Source organism: Aulonocara sp. 'chitande type north' Nkhata Bay, linkage group LG23 (genome assembly GCF_057382095.1).
Source record: "Aulonocara sp. 'chitande type north' Nkhata Bay isolate Kocher_YH1m ecotype deep benthic linkage group LG23, A_spYH_male_GT1.1, whole genome shotgun sequence".
Classification (NCBI taxonomy): Eukaryota; Metazoa; Chordata; class Actinopteri; order Cichliformes; family Cichlidae; genus Aulonocara; species Aulonocara sp. 'chitande type north' Nkhata Bay.
This window is the reverse complement of record NC_141365.1, coordinates 11,344,219-11,367,868: the sequence shown is the minus strand read 5'-3', so window position 1 is coordinate 11,367,868 and position 23,650 is coordinate 11,344,219. Positions and strand designations below refer to the sequence as shown.

Genomic DNA, 23,650 nt, shown 5'->3' with positions numbered 1-23,650 from the left:
ATGCGCCAAACTTTGGATAGTATCCTGTATGCACTCATTCCCATACAACGGAAAAGTTTCAACCTTTCTTCTGTCAAATGGAAATCCATTCGCACAGGAATTATTACAAAGTGACACAACAGGCTCGGACAGCGAGAAGGATGCAGCAATGAGCTGGAGCGAGTCGCCTTTCTGAAGAAACTTGTTCATGTTGACACCAAGCAAGCCAAACAGACACGTGGAAAACAAACCATTCAGATCAAAACTTGGCCCACCTTAAAAAACAACAACAACAACAACAACAAAAAACCCCCACTGGATCTGAAACAGAGTCTGAGATGGTTTGCTTGATTGTGCTAAATGGGCTGATATAGCAGTGGATAACAAACATGATAGAAGAGCTTGTTGCAAAGTATAAATGCAATCCAACTTTTTACAGTAGCCAAATACGGTTGTTCCAAAGGGGAAAAAAAAAAAATCACTCAAATACTAACTTATACTAAAAATTACTATCACTATTGGATTAGATGCTCATTTCCAACAATACTGACACGAGCAGTGGCGTCTTTGCCTCCTCTGGCTGACAGCCACACGCCCCCTCCCCTCACCAGTAGCTAGTAGTTACCGTTCACAACACCGAACAACACTTTATGAGGAATTCCAAGAGGTCAGTAAAGCTCCCGTTTCACACTGAAGCAGTGAAACATTTATCACAAACATTAATCTGTTTGTCCCAGATTGAAGCTGAGGAAAGTCCAGACGGCAGCCTAATGTCTGGTGACCAAGAATCTGTTTAGCACAGATGTGAATACAGATTTGCCTTCACTTGGGTTTTCCCCTTTGGTGCTCCATGGCACACAATGTGTGGAAATCACTGGTTTAGATGATGGTGCGGGAGGCAGAACACAGGACCTCCACTGCTCTGAAAGGTGCAATCAAACTTTACTAGGACGCTGATATGGACTACATCAGAGATCTGCAGAGGATGCAGAGCATGTGTGAGACAACCAACGGGATGCTTTACCCACCCCAATACTGTTTGGCCGTTTTAGGCCCAAGCACTTATTTCTATAATAATCATATTCCATTAGGATTATTTTAGAGCTGCTGCAGGATTACACTCCCTACACAGCAGGTGCTCTCAGGGACTTTTAGGCAGTTTTTAGCCAGTGTGTCTCTCTGGATGGCAAAATCTGTCTATGGGTTGTGCTGTCCATCAAATTTGTTCCAGACTGAAATATCTTAACAAGTACTGAACCGATTATTTTAACGACTCCAAAATCTCCCCAAAATAAATATTAACCTAAGTGACCCCCTTAAATTTCCTCAAGCTTTAACATAAGGTTGAAGTACATAATGGATAAAATGACCAAATGATGAATTAGACTAATAACCACCACATTAAAAGCCACATATAAAGCCCAGTTTGTCAGCACGGCAAAAAAGGTTAATTATGAAGGTGAACGCAGTAGGGATATACATGCATAACATCAGCATTTTAGGAATGCCATTCTGAGCAGTAATGCTGACATCAACTCATCTCGAAGCTGAGATGACTACATCCTCTCATCCTCTCTCAACAGGACTCCTGTAGACCAAGGACTGGTTCTATGAAACTTAGCAGACATCAGCTCTTTACTTTGTGGATATTTTGAGTAAAACTAACAGGAGCCATTGTTTTAACAATTTGTCAAAAATCCTTCATTTCCAGTTTCTGAGTCATGGGTTGTTCTCCAGTTCCAAACTTTGTGTTGACTTAATCTTAATACAAATCAAACTAACAAATCTCAATTCATCACCTCGGGTTTTGGAAACAAATAAATGAGTATTAATCAAATATCAGGAGAATCAGGTTTGGATAAAGTTCATACTTTCACTTTCTCACATGAAGCAAACAGCAGAAAAAGGCTGACTTTAGACGTGTTCGCGCTACTGGAAATACCCAAAGTGGTTTAGGCGAGAGAACTGTCTGGATGGAGCATGCAGAAGCCAAAACACAAAACTCAAAGACCATCTAAGGTCAGACTGCACTGGACATTTGGACCTGTGTTGGTTTATGTCTAGAAATGGTCAGGGGAACAATATATGTGAGAAAGGCTTTATAGAAAATAATTGGTGTAGACATAGTTCTTGTCACAAAATTAGCCATTTTCTTCCAGAAATGAAAAAGAAAACAAACAAAGAATGACCAGAAACACCAAAGAAGTATTAAGACAAGAAATAAACCTGAGAAAACATTTTTAAATAAAAAAAATAATACTCGCATGCATGTTGAGGCTTTGTCGGCGGTTAATGGTTTATTCTAAAACATTAAACATTCTCCAGGATCCTCTTTCAATCTGAGCGGAAACAGAAAATGAGACATATCTGAAACGGAAAAAAATAGAGGCTGCGAGAATGACAAGCATGTTCAGCTGTGGAGGAATGAAATGCTGCCGGGCTTGCTCGTGCACCGCAAATTCTCAGCAAAATATATTTAGTTGTTGAAGACATTTGCTAATTCTAGAATAATCTGTGCCATCCTGGGTTGTCCCAGAGGATATTTCTATCTGTAGCGGCGACGGCCTGCTGCATGGGAAAGGCATGTGAAACTCGAGTCTGGGCCACCGAACCACGTCTAGCTGGGTCATCACCACCAGCTCCTTAGCCTTTGTTTCGGAGCTGCAACAATTAAAATTCTCCAGAAAGAAGTCTGCACATTCCACTAAAAATAATACTGCCTTCACACATTTCTTTACGGGACCTCAGAAGCTGGATTTAATACCCTGAATCTGGGTTACTATCCTTCAGCTCGACCACAATGAGCTCACTAAGGTTTGAGAGCCACATGTTTTCAAGAAGCTAACAACAATTCAAAGGCTCTCTTGCTGCTGCCGGCTTTTATTTGGTTCATAATACAGCTCATAATAAATTAAAAAACATACAGCTCATTACGCCAACTTTTTTAATACAAACAGCCCCAAACAGTCCATATATAATGCATTTTTGACACCGTTTGGTTCACTATAAATGCAGCTATGTTATAAAACAGCCAGTCAGCCACAGCAGAAGAATCAAATCAGAATCACGAAACACTTAATCAGCCACTGAAAGACTTTTATGATCCCACAATCCTACTGCTGAAGTCTACAAATCTGACCAGAGGAGAGATCTTTGCACAACAAGCACTGCTCATTTAATCAGAGGGGTGGACTATGCTTCTGGTTCAACATAACCAGGTTTTCTTTGTGTTTGCCGTCTTAAGAAAACCTAAAACACCACGCAGAGACATTTCTTCATTAATCCAGGCTTTCAGCTTCATATAATGCAGCCTCTGACACTACTTCAGCTGACTCTTCTTACTTGGTTAAAAATGGACTGATGAAATGCCGCCTAGTTTAGTAAGAGACATTAGATGAACAAGTGATGAGATCTAGAAAATGTAAGAAAAGAAATACAGCTAAAGGTAGCAGTGGTACTGGCAAGAAGACCAGAGAGTGGAGTTGTCAGAAACACATCGATTTTACCACCTGGTCCACTCTCAGCATCAGTGTGAAATTTCCAACCTTATGGATTTAAAGATAAAGACTATTCATTGCATCCAAATGTGACACTGACGGGAAAATGTAAATCACTTTGGGTTGGGCCCTGATTTAAAGGTGCATCACGCAGGTTTTGTTTGTGTATTAAACTTTTTTTTTTTTGGACAGTAAGGCAATTTAAAAATAATCTCTTTGTTGTTTCTAAGGCTGTTAGAGGTACCAAGGGCTGATTTTTGTGTAAAGGAAGTGGGTCAGAATTTCCATGAAAATTTAAAGGAAGTGAATCTTAGGTTGGCTTTCCTCTGTGCCTCTCTTCTGGACCTAGCTAGTCAACTTTAACCTAGAAATGGAATTTAACCACTCCATTTCTAGGTTAAGGTTGACTACTTGGTGGTCACTAGACCATTTGGTGAAAGATGCCAAGAGACCGATTTCACCCAGCAACCACTTGGAGATTACACAGATGAGGTCTTACGAACACAGCATTACCAAATCTTCATTTATACTGTAGTATTCAGAGCTGTAATTAGAAAGAGCTACTTCAATATTTTTAGCTAAGGTGATATTAGAGCTAAAGCCCCGTTTCATAAAAATGAAGCCCTTCAAGACTTGCTACACAGTCTTTTAGCTTTCAGCTCCAGCGGACAAGCCCTGTCCATGTGTTCAGGCGCTGTCTAAATGTGTACAGAGACGGGGATCTTAGGCTACTTATAGAAACCTATTTCTATAAGATTTAACACATAATGGGAGAACCGGGTGTCTGTGCGTCCGTCTGTCTGCCAGCTGCTTCAGGCCTCACTCTGAAACGCTGCACCAGACCCCTCTGACAGTCTGGACATAAATGACATTCCTCCCCAAGTTGTTTTCACATTTCTTTTTTAACACAGAAAGGAATTTTTGAGGCAACAGCACTTCTTTTTGGCTTGCAAACTGTTTGTCATCTCCCCAATACAACACGAGATAGAAGCAAGGTGGAGCTTTTGTTGGGCGTATTTAAAAAGGAAAATGAAGAAGGCAACTTAGGCTGAACACATAATCTGGTCTGGAGCTTCAATTCAAAATTAGCACATAGCACCGCATCTCCACATTTTCTCTTAATGAAAACACGCTCTAAATGAATTATTGAGAGTTTGGGGGTAGTCACAAACTCAAGACAGTAGTTAGCTAAGGACAATAGCAAAATACTGCAATTAAATACAGCTGGATGAACACTCTGTTTAACTGGTAGTTAGTAGGGATGCAGAATTGTGAAATTACTGGCTTTTTTGTTTGTTTTTTTAAGCTTTTGTATTTTTCCCCTCAGTGTGACAGAGAAGCAAAAATGTTATAAAAGATAGATGGACAATTTTAAGGGGAACAACTATTTTCTATTTTACATATCCTGTTGTTGTGGTTAAGAATTTCAAATAATAAAGTTATGCTGAAGTAATCCCTGTGAACCAAACAGAGATCTTCAAATAGTTCTTTCTATACTTTGACCTGTATCCCGTCTTTAAGTCTGACGTCATTAGCCGTGCCTGGGCCCAACTCCGCTGCAGGTCCCTAAAGTCACACGATCACTGCGGCATCACTGCGAGTTAAAAACTGTCTAAATCTTTTCATCTTTAATAAAATGATCAGCGTTGCTGCTTTACCAGGTGTAACAATTAAGTTTAACATCCAGGCATCCATGAAAACAGAATTTATTAAACTTAGCGGAGTTAGAAGTTAGCAGGGAGTTAGCTCGCTAGTTTCCATCTAAATATACCATGTTCTGACTGAGGGATTTCTGAAAAAATTAAGACATACAGCTCTGCTACTACTTCCAACATAAATGAAGACAGGAAAGTAAACAGCAGTGACATTTGTAGGGTTACTGAAGTTTGGATAATTCGCATGTAATGATGTGCTACGTGATTGCTAGCGACACAGCTATGTTAGCATAATATAAACAGTGAAGCTGGAAGATGAACGCTAGGCCTTATCATACCATTCACGGTAATACCAGTATAACGTTAGGCAATGATAAGAAAATGAAATATCGTGATAAAATATGGGTAAAATGCGCAACAGTGCCTTTGTTTTCATACGCACATGGCAGATTTTATGTGGTACACGGCGCTCAAAATGTTTTAATACAACTTTGATAAGCTACGAAGCCGCACCGCTTGATCGTTATGTCGGAGGATTACGGCTACCATAGTCGGGAGCCTTGTAGAGTGATACGTACTGCTATTACGTACATGCTTCAACATAATATTACCATATTGTGTGTGTATTACCTCTTTTTTAGTTTTGTGGATATTATATGCTCAGGATATGTCAGCCCATTTCCACTGGAAATGCCTTTTGGTTAAACTGTCAGCAAGGAATTTGCATTTGCATTGTTAAATTTTTATATAGATTTAATGCACATAAAAAACAGCTGCTTGTTTCAGTGAAAATGCATTGATGGGCTTTTTTTTTTTTGCACCAATAAAGTTGTGGAGTTGTAAAGTATTTTGTCTCGCGTCAATTATATCATCAGTTATATCGTTATCGCAAATTTCCAAATATATATCGTGATAAATATTTTTGGCCATATCCCTGCCCTACCGACAGTGATCACTGACTGTTTTCAGGGGCTTGTTGAGATTAAATAGAACAAGATACAACGCATTAAAATACACAACAGCCTTATTAAACGAAGAGTAGTTTGGGCCTGGAATTAGGATTCATCACGTCATCACTTAAAGACAGGATAGTATCCCTAATACGTTCATCCCAGGCACATAGAACTGGTTATGAGTACAAAATCCCGCCCAACCACCTTCTCTTTGCAAGTGGCAGCCAATCAGAAGAAAACTGGTTTCAAAAGAGGCACTAAAGCAGCTTGAGGATGAATTGGAGGCCTTGCACCAAGGTACAGTATGTGATAAATAAAGATTATTTCATTTATATACTGTGAATTATAGAAACCAACTCTATTAGAGTTCAATAATAAAAATATTGAGCTGGAAATTAGCATAATGACTCTTTATTACAATACTTCTGAAATCTTCTAAAGCATAAAATTAATGTTGCACATTATTATTGACCACTGCCAAGGGTAACTATTGTGTCATTTAACATCAGGCTGATTTATCTGTGCATTTCCACTGCTTAGGTTTTAGAAATGACATCAGCGACTGTAATTTAGTGGTTTTCAAACAGCCTGATCAGTGGAGTCTTTCAGGTCCTGAAATGGGAACCACTGCTTTATATAAATCTTTTTAAGAAAAAATAGTGATGATGTCATAACCCCGTTTCTGGGTCTAAGCGCTGCCTTCATGAGGCTCTCGTCTTTTTAACCTGCTCTAGTGCTTTGCTTCTTGTTTCCCCACAACAGTTCAGTCATCATTCTCAGCCTCTCAAGCATTTTGTTACAAGTTCTCTTTAAAATGAGGCTTTTACTACAGCTATGAACACCACGGCTTAGGATCAGGCCTTTTTCATAGTGCGTAATCCAAACCATGCACCGTCATAAGAATGCCTAACATCCTGTTAGACAGGATGCAGTTTCGCCTACACTACTATATGCCTACTGATAGCTTTGTAGGTAGCCACCAGGTAGAACATCATAATGTCAGCTAGCTCAACTGCACTAACCCTTCAACCTTTGCTGGAGTCAGTTTTCAGTCTTTGCTTACGTCCAGAGTTGCTGCAGTGCTGCACAGGAACATGATATATGATTTTCAGATGTCTTGTAAACTCTCTTTCCTTCATGCCTGGATATTAAATTTTATTTTAACATCTGGGAGAACAGCCATACTGATCATTTTATTGGAGCTGAAAAAAAATGTGGATTGTTTTTTAACTGTCAAAGGTGCCTCAGTGTTTGTTTGCTTTTGGGAACTGAAGGAGCATTTATGCCCGGAAATAGCTAATTATGTCAGGCTTAACAAGCAGATAGACACGTTTTACATTCTTTAAAAAAAACTAAAAGACGCTGCTTCGAAATGAATTACCTGTTCTGCTGGGGTTTCCTGGGTCTTATGTTTAATTGTTAACATTAATGTTTTTGAAAGCTTTATAAATAGTTTCAAAATAACTCAAATCAACCAGAAGCACATCAAGATCTGTTGAAATATAATAACAGAGAAACTGTAGTTTTTGTAGTTGTAAAAGCACAGAAAAACAGTAGAGTCCAGGTTGTCAACAGCATTTTTCTTCACTTTTGAATAAGAATTGTGCAGATGCATGGAAGAGGAAGAAAAAACAAAACAAAACAAAAAAACAATGGTCACCCAGAGCTGAAGGCTGGTCCATGGAGTCTGGCATGTCCTGTTTAGGTAGCATTCTTCACAATATACACATAAAACACTGCCAACCTACACATCTGACTGATGGCTGACGCTGCCAGAGAAAAGCATATTGAGGAACAACATAAAGCAGGGTTTAAGCTACGAGTGAGTGTTTTTCTTGTTTTTGTAGCAATAAATCATCCCCAAAAAAACAAACAAACCACAAGACAGTCAGCTGGGAAACCTGGACGTCAAAGGCGCCTGCAGCACTAACTGCTGAAGGACAAAGTGTTTGCGCTTCCAGAAGGAGTGAGGTGAAAGCTGAAGACAAACATATTGTCTGCTCATGAAAAAGAACACGGGCAAAATGACACCAGATCAAGCAATGACATGTTCGCAACCTCCCGCAACCGAAAGACAAAAAAGAGCCATCATAATGAAAACACTGGGGGAAGCAAAATAACAGCGGGGTTCAGCGCATGTGAATAACCCTTCGGTGCTGGCAACACAGCTCACCCTTTCCAGAATAATTGAATTTGATGTGCTTTGTGACCAAGCATAAAGGCCTCCCTTTGCTGAGCGGCAGGCCGGCCATGGCCATTGCATAACAGAGCTAATAAAGGAGGCCTACAGGGCCCAGGATGAGAGGAGGAGGTAGACACGTGGGAACTGCCTCTGTTCTGCTGCTTTGTCTGGGGCCGCGAGCGAGCAGAGCCCCCGGGCATTAGTGTAGGCATGCCTAACATAACGTTCATTCCACAGCAACAAAAAAGCTCCTCAGAGCTGCTCAGCTTATCTGCAGGAGCTCGCCGAAAGCAGCTTGAGGTATCCACCGTCAGCCCAAAAAAAAAAAAAAAAAAAAAAAAGCATCAGAAATTAAGGCAATCAGTTCGGACGGGGTCTCAGCTGCTTGCAAAGTCAGGGGTTTTCCTGGTTCCTTATGATTAATCCGCATTTATCAGGGTTTTCCTGCATGCACACCAGCATGGTTTTAGGGAACCTCGAACTTTTCTGTTGATATTTACGCTGACTTACAAGAAATATCAGTTAATTATCAGTCCCCGGTCATCTTATACCACTTCAAAAGTCTGAAAATCTTCAGCCCACCCAGCTGCATCGTCTTCATACCATCATCATCATCACATGAAGCATTTTCTTCTTCAGGGATTTTCCTTCATATTAAAAACCACTGAGGTTTTGGCCTTCCATCAAGGGGAAAAAAATTCTTGGATGGTGATTTTTAAGTTTTCTGTAAATGGGTTTAATTTATTCAAGCTTCAAATACATTTTTGTTTATGGAATGGCCAACAAGAAAACGCACGCACTTCTGTAAAGTCAGGCAACACAGCCATTTTTATACCACACGCCTACCAAACGTGCACAGTCACCCACCAAAGGCTCATTTTTGAGAGCTGTACATTGAAAGAAATGAGTCTGTATTACCTTATACTTATTTACTTGCTATACCAAAGTAAACAGAGAAACCCTCAATTTCTCAGGTATCTGTGCACTGCATTGGTAAGTCCGTCTAATGAGTCACTACACACCCTCATCTAACCAAAACGTCTCCATCTTCGGCAGGAACAAACTCGACCTCTGGCTGATACGCCGCCCAATTACAGCTCATCGTGATCATCACTGACAATTATGTTCCAGCTTCAATGGTGCCTCTGTTTTAGCGATTAGCAGTGATAATCCACTACTGACGCTCCTCTCTGCGAGTCAGCAGACTCAAGGCGCATCAGGCAGACCTGGTGAGCAACACACTAGATCACACAAGCTGCTGTACTGTACTTTTTGTTTCTTGAGAGCCAGGAGTTAAACTGCAAATCTGAGGCCAGTGTTTTCTGTAAAACAGATCATATTATTCCCAAAATATAGAGCATTCCACCTCCACCCCGCTCCCCCGACTGGTATGTAAATAACGCTTTTCTACTCTTACTACGCACCCAATCATACATGCAACACTTTATTTTATTCATTCTACGTGCTTTTTATCATTAATACACACACACTCACACTCCGATGTAAGCACCTAGCAGAGTAGAAATATTTACTGCAGGAGAATGCCTCTGGTCATTATCTTGGTGGCTTGAGGGTTAAACGCACAAACAGTCTTCAACTGACTACATTTATTGCATTTTTATAATTCCACAACACCTCCAAAGAATCTCATCACATGATTTGTCTTTTAAGTGTCTGGCTGATATTTTTTTCCATTTAGCAGCCTCAGGTAAAACCCAGATCTCATGATGAAGTCCTATAAAAACAAATGAGTCACAAAATGACCCTGCTGTAAGAAGTTCCCTCCTGACCCCCTCAGAATCAGCAGATTTTTTTTGTCTTTGTTTTTTGTCACAGGACCTCAAATAGATAAAGGTGGGTTAATTTAGGTGATTTCTTCTTTAAAAATAGCATTCTTTTTAGTCATAAAAATGTATCGAAAAGTAAAAAGTTGTCTCTTGTATTTACAAAGTTAGGAGGAAAAATGCAGGAAAAAAAAAAATCACGCCAACTAAAAAGCACCAAATTTCAACCCAGCCCAGTGTATTCTCAGATCCTGTAACTCCAAAAATATGAACAGTAAGAAAGCAAACTTTTGCAAGGCTTTACAAAAAAAGTCATTGGACAGAGCAGATCAGCTGATTCTCAGGGGTTCAACACCCAATGAGTAACGTTCATCCTTTGATTTCAATTCAGCAGAGCAGCTGTCAAACCGAGACTTGACAGGAGAAATTACGAACCTCTTATCTCTGCATTCATCTCTCTGCTCTTGACATACGTGCATGCAAACAGCCTCATTTATCTGCTTTTTTAAAACCCTGACAGAACAGCTGACACCTTTTTGTATCTGCTGCTCATTAGCAGAAGGTTTGTGCTGCGATGTGATTTATTGGAAAGTCAGTATCAGGTGGTGACAGCAGACATTCCTCCAATGAGAAAGCCTATAAATCACGGAGTAGCACCAGAACAAATACAGAAAACATTCTTTAGTCTTACTAAAGAAGGCCCTCCCTCAAATGCTGATGACTATAAAAATATGTGAAACTGCTATTAGCTGCAAACAACAACGGTTAATCAACTCACGAGGAAATCAGGTTTTCCTTATCTAGATTACACGCAGCTACTAGAAGCCCACTGCTGGAGTAAAATGTACACTAGTACTCGCCATACTTTGAGCTCGGTTTTTGTGAATTTCAGCCTTTCCCCTCATAATACATCAGAGCTAAAATACTTGCTGTAATTCCCAGTAATCTCACAACAAAGTCTGCTTTGAATGCCTGATTGAGCTTGCTTCTGGGCTGGTAAAAATCCCAGTCCCCGCAAAAAGCACATCCTTGCAGCTTTCTCAGTGGCCCAGCGAGCATTCCTCACATACTTTCACAAAGATTTCTGGGAGTTGGAGTTTAAAGCACATGTCCGACTACTAATCTCCATGCTGAAATCTCCATGCAATGGAAATCACACACTAAAATTGTCATCTTTTGAAGGCTGGACATGACAAACATGAGAGCAGCTCTTCACTCTCTGACTGGTCTTTAGGAGGTGTCTTTGTGTGGAAAGGAAAGGGGAGCTGGATAACAATGGCGCTCTGTATTAGGTGTGTGAGCCAGGAATGTTTCAGGTCACTGGAAGTCATAAATCTGCAGGGCTTACTGATGAGTCTGGATGACTGAGGTTTGACACACATGCGAACACACACTCAATAGGTTTTCTTCTAAGTGAAGAAGGGACAGATAAATAGCTCAGGTGACCACGCTGACAGGGTTAACTTGGACAAAAACAACTCCTCTGCAACAATAGAAAGGCTGAGCTGCAGTCTAATTTTACGTCCAAACTGTCAAATTTCATGTTTAAACCGACATGCGGGATCATTAGACCATGATCATGTTTGTAAGGGAGCTTCTGTAGGCGCTGTGGAGGCCCACAGCTGCTCCCAAACCTCAGACGATCATCGACTGTGGCCACATGATTCACCACAACCTCACAATAAAGAAGCTGCCCCTGTGGATTCTTTTAAAAAGCAGTCAAAAACTGGTCTTCTGTTGAAGACTCTTTTATTGAATTGTTATTTACTTATTTTAAAACTACCTGTTTATTTTACTGCGTCTTATATTTTTCTTTGGCACCTAATCTTCATGTTTATTTTAGCCTCATGTATAGTGCTGTGTGCCAAACTTAAACTTTACTTATCCCCAAAACACAACCTCTGATAGTAATTACAACCTTGCTCCAACAGGGGCATTGTCCAGATATGCGGATAATTTTACAAGAACATGAACAGGGCCAGTGTTATAGTCTAATATAGTACATTTATTATTTATACTTCTACTTTATTTCTATATTATTCTACTTTCTACTCTTACTCTATTTTATATGTAAATACGATATTACAAATATAATTTGATTTTAAAATATACAGCTAATAATATAGGAGAGATCAGACTATTTCCCTCGGGATGAATAAAGTATTATCAATCCATCAATCAATCGGTAATAAAGTAATTAAAATAATCTCCAGCTACAATATTACAGTTATAAAAATTATTAAATGAATAATCATGATTCTGGATGATAAGTACTTTAAGTATATTTAATGATAAAACTTTTAAATCCTCTCAGTGTCTTTATATGGAAACTGCACTGACATTATTGCTTACTTAGTGTTTCCCAATAAAAACTGCCAGCTGAAGGGAGGACTGAAGATCCAAGTCAAATACTAAAATAATGACATTTTTACAAGAATAATATAATACAGGCATAAAATACTATTGTTTATCTACATGATAGACTCACCCACTTATTTAGTTCGCCTATATTTTAAGACAGTTCTATCCAGTTATATTTTTTGTAAACTGGTTCATTAAATGTGAAAACTAGGACATTTATTAAAGGTAGGAAAAATTTAGAGTTTGCTTTAAATCATATTGAGCTATATGTCGACCATAAACTTAAATGAAAATAACAGAAACAGTTTCCACATCCGCTTTAAACAGTTATTCATCAAACCATTTTCACACTCTCATAAACTCTATTATAGCACAGGGATCTGCAATGCTTTCTACTTTCATTTACGGTCTACATTATATTTTCTGATTTCCCGTGAATCCCCTCTTGCTTTGTGCCACCCTATAAAAAAAATAAATAAATAAATAAATAAAATAATAGGAAGGGGAAGAGGCGATTTCATTGACTTTTCCTTATTTATACGCCTAAGTTCATCTCTTAAGTTCAACAAGATACTACACAAGAAATTTTGGTGCCCACAGTGCTAATAATCTTCGTCTTAGTCTAGACCAGGGGTCCCCAATCTCAGTCCATGAGGGCCGGTGTCCCTGTAGGTTTTAGATGTGTCCTTGATCCATCACAGCTGATTTAAATGGATAAATTACCTCCTCAACATGTCTTGAAGTTCTCCAGAGGCCTGGTAATGAGCTAATCATGTGATTCAGGTGTGTTGACCCAGGGTGAGATCTAAAACCTGCAGGGCCCCCGGCCCTCGTGGACTGAGATTGGGGACCCCTGGTCTAGAACTAAGAACTAAACTGGTGACATGCATACAGAACAGCTTACTATCATCAAGTGCATCAAAACAAAATCTTAAATTGACGGGTTCAACATAAGGCCAAATGTAGTAAATAAAAATAACCAGAAAAAAGAAAGAAAATTTAAGGATGTATTATGTGGGGGGGGGAACGATATTCTCTGTGATCAAAGTTGTAGGTTTCTTTAGGAAACTAAAACTAAGAAGAAGAACAGTGTATGTTGATGGTGAAACTTTTTCAAATAGCTTTGAATGAAATTTTCAGGCTTATGTGAAGAGCCATTTTGCACATAAAAGCTTCTATTTGAAGGAATAGGATGGTTCGTAGTTCGTTTATGTTTTCTATATTACTTTTCTACAATTATTTTCCAGTGAGCCAACCCTGTCTCATTCTCGGTCCCTCTGTGCCACCCCATTAAACCCCCCCTGGAAACGCCCCTGCTCTCCTGTGAGTTATGTCAGTTTATAAAGAAGTCTCGTTGTATTAAGATTACTTTTTGTTAGTGTGTGTAATAACACTACTCCAGGGCCTTAAGCGTACCTATCTCTGGGGTCAATCCATGAAGTTTGCCGGGTGTTGTGGTCGATGAAAAACACTCTGCCATCGTAATCCCGGGCTTCCTCCCAGCCCGCGGGCAGCGGCAGTTCCGAGCTCTCTCTCCGCTTTCCGCCGCTGACCCACGGCATAGCGTCGAGACGGTGAGAGGGCTGCAGCCCCCTGCCCTGCTTTTATCCCCCTGAAAAAGTCGCTCCTCACTGCATTACAACCAAACGACCTGGACGCGCTGGAGAAAAGAAACGCAGATACAAAACTTTCCACCGAGGCTGGAAAAAGTCCCACCGGGGGTACATCCACTTTCCTCTTCTTCTTTCTACAACCCTCCAAAATCAGCGCGGCGGGGCTCTCTCAGTGCTCGTTTCTCCATGTTCGCCTTCTCCGCCATATTTCATTCCCCGTGTCCATATTCGGGAGCGGATTTGCATACGTACGACGGAGCCAGTTCCCCCTGTCCAATGAGGAAACTTCAGAGCTCAACACTTTCATTAAAGCTTCACGGCGCCGCGAAAACATACCTTATAAAATAGACTTAAAGTTTCATTTTAATGTTAATTCAGCTGAGTGATTTAGCTAACGCTGCGACACAAACCTGTTGATTCACTCATTAATGTATCTCAAGAGTAGCTTCTGTTTGTGTATATACAATTTAAATAAGTAATTTTTAATTTTAATATTAATATAAGACAGTTATAAAAAAGATATCATTTTAATATAAAATCTAGGGAAACTCCCCCGATCACGCTGTTGTTTGAAGGAGTCGTTTTAGTGGTGCACCTGCGCCACCTCTTGGCCTTAATTGGCACTGCAACAGCTCATACACCGGTCACCCAGATCAACTTCCTGGCGTTTCAACTGTTTTACAATTATTCTTACTTAAGTAGCTAAAAGTAGATTCAAATATCAATCAATCAATCTTTATTTATAAATCACTTTTCATACAAAGATGTAGCACAAAGTGCTTTACATGGTTAAAAGCAGCCCACCCCACCAAATAATATCCAAATTACCTAAAATATGCAACTATCATCTTCTTCTTGTAGGTTTTCCCTTTTGTTCCCAAAGGGGATCATCTGCCTCCATCTGACCCTCTTCTTTGCATCCTCATCTGTCACACCAACCCTCTGCATGTCCTTCTTCATTACATTAGTGAATGTTTTGAGATCTTCCTCCTTTCCTCCTGCTTGGAAGCTCCATACTCAACATGCATTATCCAATATCCACTATACCTCCTCTGTACTTTAGATACTATATTAGTATAGTATTGTATGTACTAATACCAAATCATTTCAGGCTTGCCTCTTTAACTTTGTCTCCAAATTGGTCAATCTAAGATGTCCCTCTGAAATACTCAATTCTTATCTTCCCTCCTGGTTTCTCCCATTTTCAGCGAGTCAAAATTAAAAATCTACAATTAAGGTTTTTATAAGCTATGATAAAATAAATGGCAATAAAGTTTTTTCTATTATTACTTATAAGTTATGTATTGTTTATGAAAAAACACAAGAAGTAGAATGGTACAGAGGTACATAAAACACAATATGACTAAAACAGGCCAGGATCTTCTCAGCTGCGTCACAGCAAGAAGGACAAATACCTCCAATAAGTGTGTGTCTTTCTTTGTGCAGTAGTGAGGGGGTTTTCACTTAAATTTACAAACTATTTTGTGGTCAGCATAATTAACACTGTGCATCCAGCTAAGTTTAAAACTGTGGAAGAACAAGTTAGAAAGAGGATTAGGAGGAGCAGTAAAACCAGACACTAGGTGAGACTCTCTCTCAGAGTATTAAAAAATACTCTTTTAAACTCTGAATAATATCCCCCACCACATGCCAATTTATTTATTTGTGCAGGATATTTGGCGGCCTCTGTGGGTAAGAAGGGGAACTGCAACTACACTTTAATTTTTTATATTTTCAGAGACAGAAATTAAGTTGGATGTGTAATGTGACATTCTTGGCCAGGAACATCATGAGTAACTTGTCTATAGCTGCAGAGACGTCCCTTTAAAGCTGAGATTAAGCTTGTTTCTGGTATCGTTTGGTATTCCTTAAGTGTTTGTGAGGACATCACAGCAGTCAGCTGAGTGTTTTCTTCGCCGGAGCAGGAGGAGTTTGGCAGCCCGGGGATATTATCTGTGCATTTTTGTTTGTGTGTTTGTTTGTGGTTTGTACGGCTGTCTATGAGTTTATGAACGGGAAACATTTTCTCACATCTCAGCTTTGATCTATTGCCTCCTACGATCATTTCCCACAACCATGCAGTGTTCATACGAGAGCACACAATAAGCTGCTCTGTTGTTTCAGATTTAGTCACATGCAGCAGACAGCCTGACTGTGAGCAGCTATCCCACCACAAGGAATATGACAAAAATATTCATATATTTTTAAATTTAACTTAAATGGTTATGAGCAAATCTCAGCATTACTGTCCTTACATAACATTTTTCACTGGTAATAAATCACTCAAAGGCCTAGTTGTGCAACACTGCCTTTATGATACTCTAACACTGAAATGTTTTTCTACTCATGGCTACAGGAAAAACCCTTTGAGGACAGAGATGAAGGGCTTTAATGGCAACTAAGTTTATGACAAGAGTGTTTAGCATTTGCAAATAATAAGCTGAGTTTGCTGTAGTGTGTGGCCCCTTGTTCATATGTTTGTACCCAGTTATTGCTGGATTGCAGGATGCAAACTGAACTTCAAGCAGTTGTTGTTTTTTTTAACGACATCCCTTATGGCATGCAGTTTTGGAAGAGCATATAGGAATGGTCTTGTAAAAATCGTGGCCATCTCTGCCTCTGCCCCTGCTGCCCATTGGCACAGCAGCGAGAGCAGGAGGACCACAAAGGGGAGGGCCATGCGGGCCCCCCTCTCCCTCCAGCAGCAGAAGATGTGTGCTCCTCTGAGTGGGAACTGTTTGAGAACGAACTCCAAGCCTCAGAGCTAGAGCGGTCAACTCTAATTATCAGGTGTTTTGAGCAGTTCCTGTCCCGACTGTACAGCGACAGGCCTCTCCATCTGAAGTGCAGCCAGAGAAGGAGAAGAAGAACTCTTGTGGCTCTGTCAAGCGTGGAGGCCAGAGAGAGGGGGAGAGAAACATGGACACGTGCGCCTGCGCTTTGGAGCTGCTGGGGATGCTGGTCTACGTTGGAGCATGGCTGTGCGCTTTAACCACCACTATCTTACCGCAGTGGCTGACCATGAGCACTGCGCTGCTGCCTGTGGAGAGCTACGAGCTGGGCCTGTGGGAGACCTGCGTGGTCCAGGACGTTGGAGGGATGGAGTGTAGGGCTTATGACAGCCTGCTGGGCCTTTCCACAGACCTCAAGCTGGCCCGCATCCTCATGTGTGCTGCCCTCGCTGTGGGCATGCTGGGAATTCTCGTGGGAATACCTGGACTTGACTTGGTCCACAGCTGTAAAGAGGACAGCGGTCAACAAACCAAGAGGATTTTAATCATCACGGGAGGGGTGCTCGGGATGGTTTCTGGGGTTCTGTGTCTGATTCCCGTGTCCTATATGGCACATATAGCAGTGATGCATTTCTTTGATGACAAAGTGCCTGACGTGGTGCCTCGGTGGGAGTTTGGAGACGCTTTGTACTGCGGCTGGGCAGCAGGATTTCTCCTCATAGTTGCCGGCCTGATCTTGATCACCTCGTCCTCGTGCTCTCAGGTGGAGCCTCAGCCTGTGCTGCAGCGGCGGTACCAGGTGATGGGCACAGGTGTAAATTACAGGAAGCGCACAGAGTACGTTTAACAGATGATTTACCTGTGTAGAGACTGAAATCACAACACAATCACCTGTAGATCTGCACGTCGGACCGCTTTACAGCAATGATGTAAACCACCGAGACAACATACGATGGTGACATTTACGCCTTGTTTCAGCCCTTTTACATGACTCACCTGCACAATCAGACATTATAAGACGATCTGCTGTGATCAGCAAGAATAAATCTATTTTATAAAGAAATGTTTTATAAAAGGCCTTTTTATCCATTACTCTGGAGTGGTTTCAAAATTTTTCTCTTACAAGAAAAATATAATTTCAAGCCTGTTTAGCAGGACTCTTGAGCTTTTTAAATGCTGTAATTGTCAATTATTAGTCTGTAAACATACAGAATAACTCTTAAAGCACAAACTATTCTTGAGTTGCACACTGAGATGATTCACATAAAGAATTTCATTGCAATCCTGGTGAAAAATGGCTCTTTTTTTTTATTAAAAAAGGTACATTTCCTGTATTTGTTAAAATGTTTTCTGAAGCCATGAGCAGGTTTGACTCCAGTTATGTCAGAGGTAGAAACATGGCTGCTCTTTTCCTCAATCCCTCATCAGCCCCCCCTGCTCGTCTGTGACTCTCAGGCGACCAAATGGGACTAAAAACCTGTCCGTTGGTTTGTCAGGTGTGTCTGCGGCGGTGGAAACACAGCTTGAGTCTAATTCCACAAGATTTCCTGGTCACTCGCTGAGCTAAGCTGTGTTTAATGAACGCATTAATGGGCACTGTGTACTGTGAAGAATGTAGCACAAGCTGACATAATTACACAAATTTGCTGAGGTCAGAGGGTGCCACCGCGCTCTGCCATCCATAACTGTCTGTGTCATTTACATACGCTCAAAGTACATTGACATAATGTGTTATTGCATGGGAGGATGAGGATTTATAAACCTCCATGGTTGGTGCATGTCTGTGGAGTTAGTTCTTATAGAATGAAGCTAATGAGAGATAATGAAGTTGTCACAGGAGCATATGTTACCTGAGGTGCCAATGACATGCCAGACTTTGCTCCTGAAGAGGTGGTTCTGAGGCCCACTGAGAGGGACAATCCTGTCCTCCGATGCCACATAGTCTCCCTATGTGTGGGCATCAGGGAGGCATAAAAATAGCTGCAGATATTTTCTTTTTGCTTTGTTTACTGTAAATGCCACTGAAACGTCAAGGAAAATTATATGTCTTGTAGTCGTGAATAATTTACTCTAAATGCATCCGACTGCAAATAAACAAACCTGTGTAGATGGGTTGATAAGCAAACATGACCCAAATCATGACCCATTCTGGTAGTTCAGATGGAGATAAAGATCATCCAAGTTTCTGTTTCAATGTTAGATGATGGAAACTAAAGTTTTGCAATACATGAGTCACTCTTGAGCAAGATTTTCTGTTTTAACCATTTACAAAACCATTTAACTATCTTCTGCACCTGATGTTTCGATTTTACTGGTAAAGTGTTGAAGCAGCAACTGTGAAATAGCAATAATTATATTTTTATCACAGTTAAATATAAAGAATATCAGTTCATTAATATCATAAATATCAGCAAAATACAAAATTGCACAGGAATCACTACCAAGTGTAGTTAAAGTAAAAAAAGGAAAAGCACATCCATGGTACCTGAAATCTCCTTCTGTAAATACCGGAACCTTAGCGTGGGCTTTGAGAAAAATGCTATATACTAGATGTTTACTATTAAGTATTACGTTTAGCCTTTCTTTCATTTATTTAGCGGCTTTAAGATATAATTGCTCATCTAGAGTTTTATTCCAGATCTTCTGCAAGTAAAATCTCATATTATGGGGTGAGATATAATCCAGCTGCGGTTACCTTTGGGTTTAATTCTACAGACTTTGATATGACACATTTGCAATCAGTCTTCTTATCAGTTTTCCTCCATAAAACACCGTAAATGATAAAGATAGAGAACAAAGCACAACAGCTTTATCTGCTAAAGGATATGTACAGCACAAGTGAGATAGGTAGGTAGGGTTTGTGGAGACAGACGAACATTTTAGACAAATAATTATTTACTACTTTTTACAGGCCTGTTTTTTGTTTTTTTTTTAATAATAAAATTTGGTTACACCTAATTCAAATAGTAGTTTTCTGCAGTATTTAAAGCAGCTCTACTGGTCATCCACTTCTGAGCCTTGCGTTTCTGAGTGCTGTGCTTGTCTGAAGAGGGCTTTTTGTTCTCCATCAGCTAGCCGCCTCCAGAGAGGTAGAGCCAGCCACAGGGCCAGTGTGTGTATGAGTGCCTTCCATGGTAACAATCACCCCAATGAAGCAGCCCCCTCTTCACGCTCACATGCCTGCTCTCGTCAGCCTCCTACCCAGGTCACGTGTGCGGGTCAACCTGGCCGACTCTCACCCCTCCTCACGCAGGACTCCTAAGAAGCCACACCTTGAAATGTTATGTCGCCTCCCACGGGCTTGTGTGGCAATAACACTGATCGTAACAGTTCTTACATAAAAGCTGAGGCCACTAACACACTCACACACATACACACCACTCCTCAGTAACAGAGATAAAGTTTATTATTACTTTTGTAGATAAGCAGCCATCCCTGAACTTCAATCAGTCACATAAACCTAAAATAGAAACTATAGGGTAAATAGTCACTGGCTTTTATTTTCAGTACAATGAAATCATTGTTTTTATGATAAAAGTACAATTGATCAATATCCCTTGTATGTTCACAAGGAATTTTAGCATCTTTTAGCTCTTTGTTTTGGTTTTCTGGTTGAGATATGGCAAGTCAGTCTTTTTTTTTAGTTCTAGTATCAAACCTAGCCTCTTTTTAAAAAATACAAAACAAAACAAAAAGCCCTAAAGTCAGTCTCCCTTCATAGATTTTATTCTGTTGAGTTTTATTCACTGTGAAAGGCAGCGTTATCCATGCCTGCTCTATTTACCAGTTCAGACTTGCGTGGCAGTGTTGTCACTGTCCAGGGGCCATTGAGCTGGTCGCCAGGGCCCGCTGTGCTCACGGCCCGCCAAGCGTACCTGTAGCAAAGGAAAAGCAGGCCACTTAAGAGTGTCGCAATGGAGGCGCAGAGGCCCACTCCAATGGCTGAGCCAACTCGCTGGCTGACAGGAGGAGCAGGGATTTGGAACTCAGGAGGAAAGTCTATGGTGCTGTTTTTCAGCACAGAGTTCATGTTCCACGCCAGTGGCACCAAGGAGGACATCCCTGTGAGCAAATACAGCGCCCCTGCTAGCAGGAAGACTAGCCTGATGCTCCTGCGATCTTCAACAGAGAAGTAGGCCATCCTCACCGCCACTGTAGCACAGATGTTCCCGGCAAGGCCAAAGATGGCCGCGAGCATCATCAGCACCTGAGCCACAGGGATCTCCACGGGAAGAAAGCTGTCCGATATGCTGATGCTTCGACAGTTCTCCATATCGGGAAGGACATGACTGTAGAAACACGTCCTCCAAATACCAACCCAGGCCTCGCTCGAGCTGATGATGGACGCATTGCCTACTCGCCAGAGACGCCACTCGTTGAGGCCGGCGGTGGTCATGGTGAGGATCCATGCCAGGAATCCGACTATCAGGCCCAGGAACTGCCAGTGAGCCGTGTGAGTGAGGTAAAGCATTGTTGTCCAGTCTGACCACTAATTCTCAGAGCGACCGATCGCTGGAGCCATCACTCCTGCTGCAAACAACAACACACACAGGGCCGTGGTAAGATGACCTGTGCGCTTCTCATGTACAAGTTAAGACTACGGCATTATTCTTAAATATTCATAAAGGGTATTTTGATTTGAAAAGAGCTCTGAGGGAACCTTTAAAGGGTTTGGTCACCACATTTAAGGCAGCATATTATTTCCATCTGCAGTCATTTAAACTTGGTGGTACATGAAGACAGTGGTATGATATGAAAGCTAGAAGCTGGGTTGCAAAGTGGTTTGCTGATGCAGCAGAATTAGCACCATATAAAAGAACTCATTTTAAACTAGACCTGAACCAGGTTCATCTCATCATTTTTTTAGTGATTACATACGTTGATTCGTTTTTTTAAGGCTAATAATTTATGAAGTTACTCATTTTTCCATTACTTTTAATGACTACTTCAAGTGTCGCTCTTTATTATGTTTATTGAACACTCAAAAAAATATTTTAACTCATTGCTTGTCCAACTGATTCAGTAAAGGACTAGATGTTACAATCCCTGACAATGCATTGCTTTAACGGAGAAAACCTTGGGGGATGGCTGTTATGAGGAAAAGCAGCCCAGAAACTTTACCAGCGGCAAACATCGTTGTGTGCCTCAACTTTCATTCTTTTACCCAGGCTAATCTGCCATTTTTCCTTGGTTAGGTTTAGGGATTAGAGATCTGATCTAAATTATCATATTAAAATTTGGGACACATCGTCAGTAGTGGACCTTGGATTCATCGGGTGTTTCGGCCATTATCACTAGACACCCTCATCCAAGGAGGCCCTGCCAGGGTTGATCAGGCCCCGGAGTGTGTCACTGGTTTATGTTAAAATGGTTCTTTCTCTTCTGCTTTCTGCTGACATTTATGGAGTGCGAAGTTTCCTTTTCACTGCAGTTTGTGTCTTTAAAAAAAAAAAAATTCAGGTGAACACTTTGACAAATAAAGAACCATTTCTAAATATTGCTGTGAACTTTTTGTATCTGTGCGTTGATTTTCTATGTAGTGTTTCTCGTTATACATACACGCTGTAGGTGAAAACTGCTGCATTTTATTTTGCAAGATACTTGAGGAGTTTTTGACCAGGATCATATGTTTAGAGCTGTGTGAAACTGAGCCACAGGTTCTGGAAATGTGTTCAGACTTTTGAGAAAAACCGTAATAAACATTTATCTAACCTGTTCGTCCATATTATCAGGCATCGATTTGATCTTTTAATCTATGCTCTCAGATAAAAATATCAACTGTTAACTCACAGCTTCTACCTTTTATCCATGATTTTGTCAAGCCTGAAACATTTCAACTGCTAATGATATTTTTGTAGGATTTTTATTGTCATTTGAACAGGATATAAAATTAAATTTTGCACTCAGCTCCAGGTCAACAAGAACAAGACTACATGAGAGATAGAACACATATTTACAGTCTCATTTGGTATAAATAAAACCCCCCAACTACTTTTAACTTTTATATTCATAATTTAAACCCAGAGCCAGCTGAGGTGGTTCGGGCATCTGGCAAGGATGCCCCCTGGGCGCCTCCTGGGCGAGGTGTTCCAGGCATGTCCCACCGGGAGGAGGCCCCGGGGCAGACCCAGGACACGCTGGAGAGATTATATCTCTCGGCTGGCCTGGGAACGCCTTGGTATTCCCCCGGACAAGCTGGAGGAGGTGGCTGGGGAGAGGGAGGTCTGGACCTCTTTGCTTAGGCTGCTACCCCCGCGACCCGACCTCGGACAAGCGGATGAAGATGGAGATGGATGGAATTTAAACCCTTTCTGTTTATCGAATGTTTTTCCACTTATGTGAAAAGCTTTCCGTTCCCATTAAACCTTCAGTTAATTCCAGCTTGTTATTACTATTTTTTATTCTCTTAACTCCCAAATTATAATTTAGTTTATCTCATATTAATGTGAGCGTGTCCTAACTTTGGCTACAGCAGAAACATCTTCTCATGCCAAATACAGAGAACAGAAACTAATCAGTGACTGAAGTCAGTGTATTAGAATATTTAACCTGTTGCTGGAGATATGTTGATAACTATGCAAACGTTCCCTTTGAATAGACAGCAAAACATTAAAAAAAATGTTTTATATGTATAAGATAATGTAGCATTACATGTTATTATATTAGTTAGTAGTTTCGCTTTTTATTCACTCCGCTCACCCTGAACTACTGCACACGTTCTTAAAGGTAGTCTTTGTTTTCTTACGTTAACAGCGTGGACATTGATCGACTTTTATAATAAAGCAGCTATAAATAAAGCACAGGCATTAAGCATACGTTAACAAATATTCAGGTTATTAATATTTAAGAATAACAGACAGCACTAAAAGCCACACATCTGCACTAATTCGACTA

At 40.6% G+C, this 23,650-nt stretch overlaps 3 protein-coding genes across 4 annotated transcripts in view; 1 reads left to right on the top strand and 2 right to left on the bottom strand.

Annotated features, from left to right (window-relative positions):
- wwc3 (WWC family member 3) overlaps nucleotides 1-14,262 on the bottom strand; it is a 41,500-nt gene extending 27,238 nt beyond the window's left edge. The window contains exon 1 of the mRNA XM_086283899.1: nucleotides 13,828-14,262. Coding sequence (XP_086140025.1) covers nucleotides 13,828-13,973 — 146 coding nt within the window. The 5' untranslated portion in view covers nucleotides 13,974-14,262. The remainder of the gene's footprint in view (nucleotides 1-13,827) is intronic.
- On the top strand, nucleotides 13,062-17,837 carry cldn33b (claudin 33b). 2 transcript variants are annotated; one of them, XM_086283905.1, is made up of 2 exons: nucleotides 13,062-13,073; nucleotides 16,932-17,837. In XM_086283905.1, exons 1-2 carry the CDS (start codon nucleotides 13,062-13,064, stop codon nucleotides 17,601-17,603), a joined length of 684 nt encoding a protein of 227 aa, XP_086140031.1. In that variant the 3' UTR covers nucleotides 17,604-17,837. The 2 variants fall into 2 exon arrangements, with proteins under 2 accessions (XP_086140031.1, XP_086140032.1); XM_086283906.1 differs by lacking the exon at nucleotides 13,062-13,073 and having other exon boundaries at nucleotides 16,794-17,837.
- A 2,303-nt stretch (nucleotides 17,838-20,140) lies between these two features.
- On the bottom strand, nucleotides 20,141-21,599 carry cldn34a (claudin 34a). The gene has a single exon (XM_086283226.1). It carries the CDS (start codon nucleotides 21,225-21,227, stop codon nucleotides 20,496-20,498), a length of 732 nt encoding a protein of 243 aa, XP_086139352.1. The 5' UTR covers nucleotides 21,228-21,599; the 3' UTR covers nucleotides 20,141-20,495.
- Nucleotides 21,600-23,650: the final 2,051 nt, after the last annotated feature.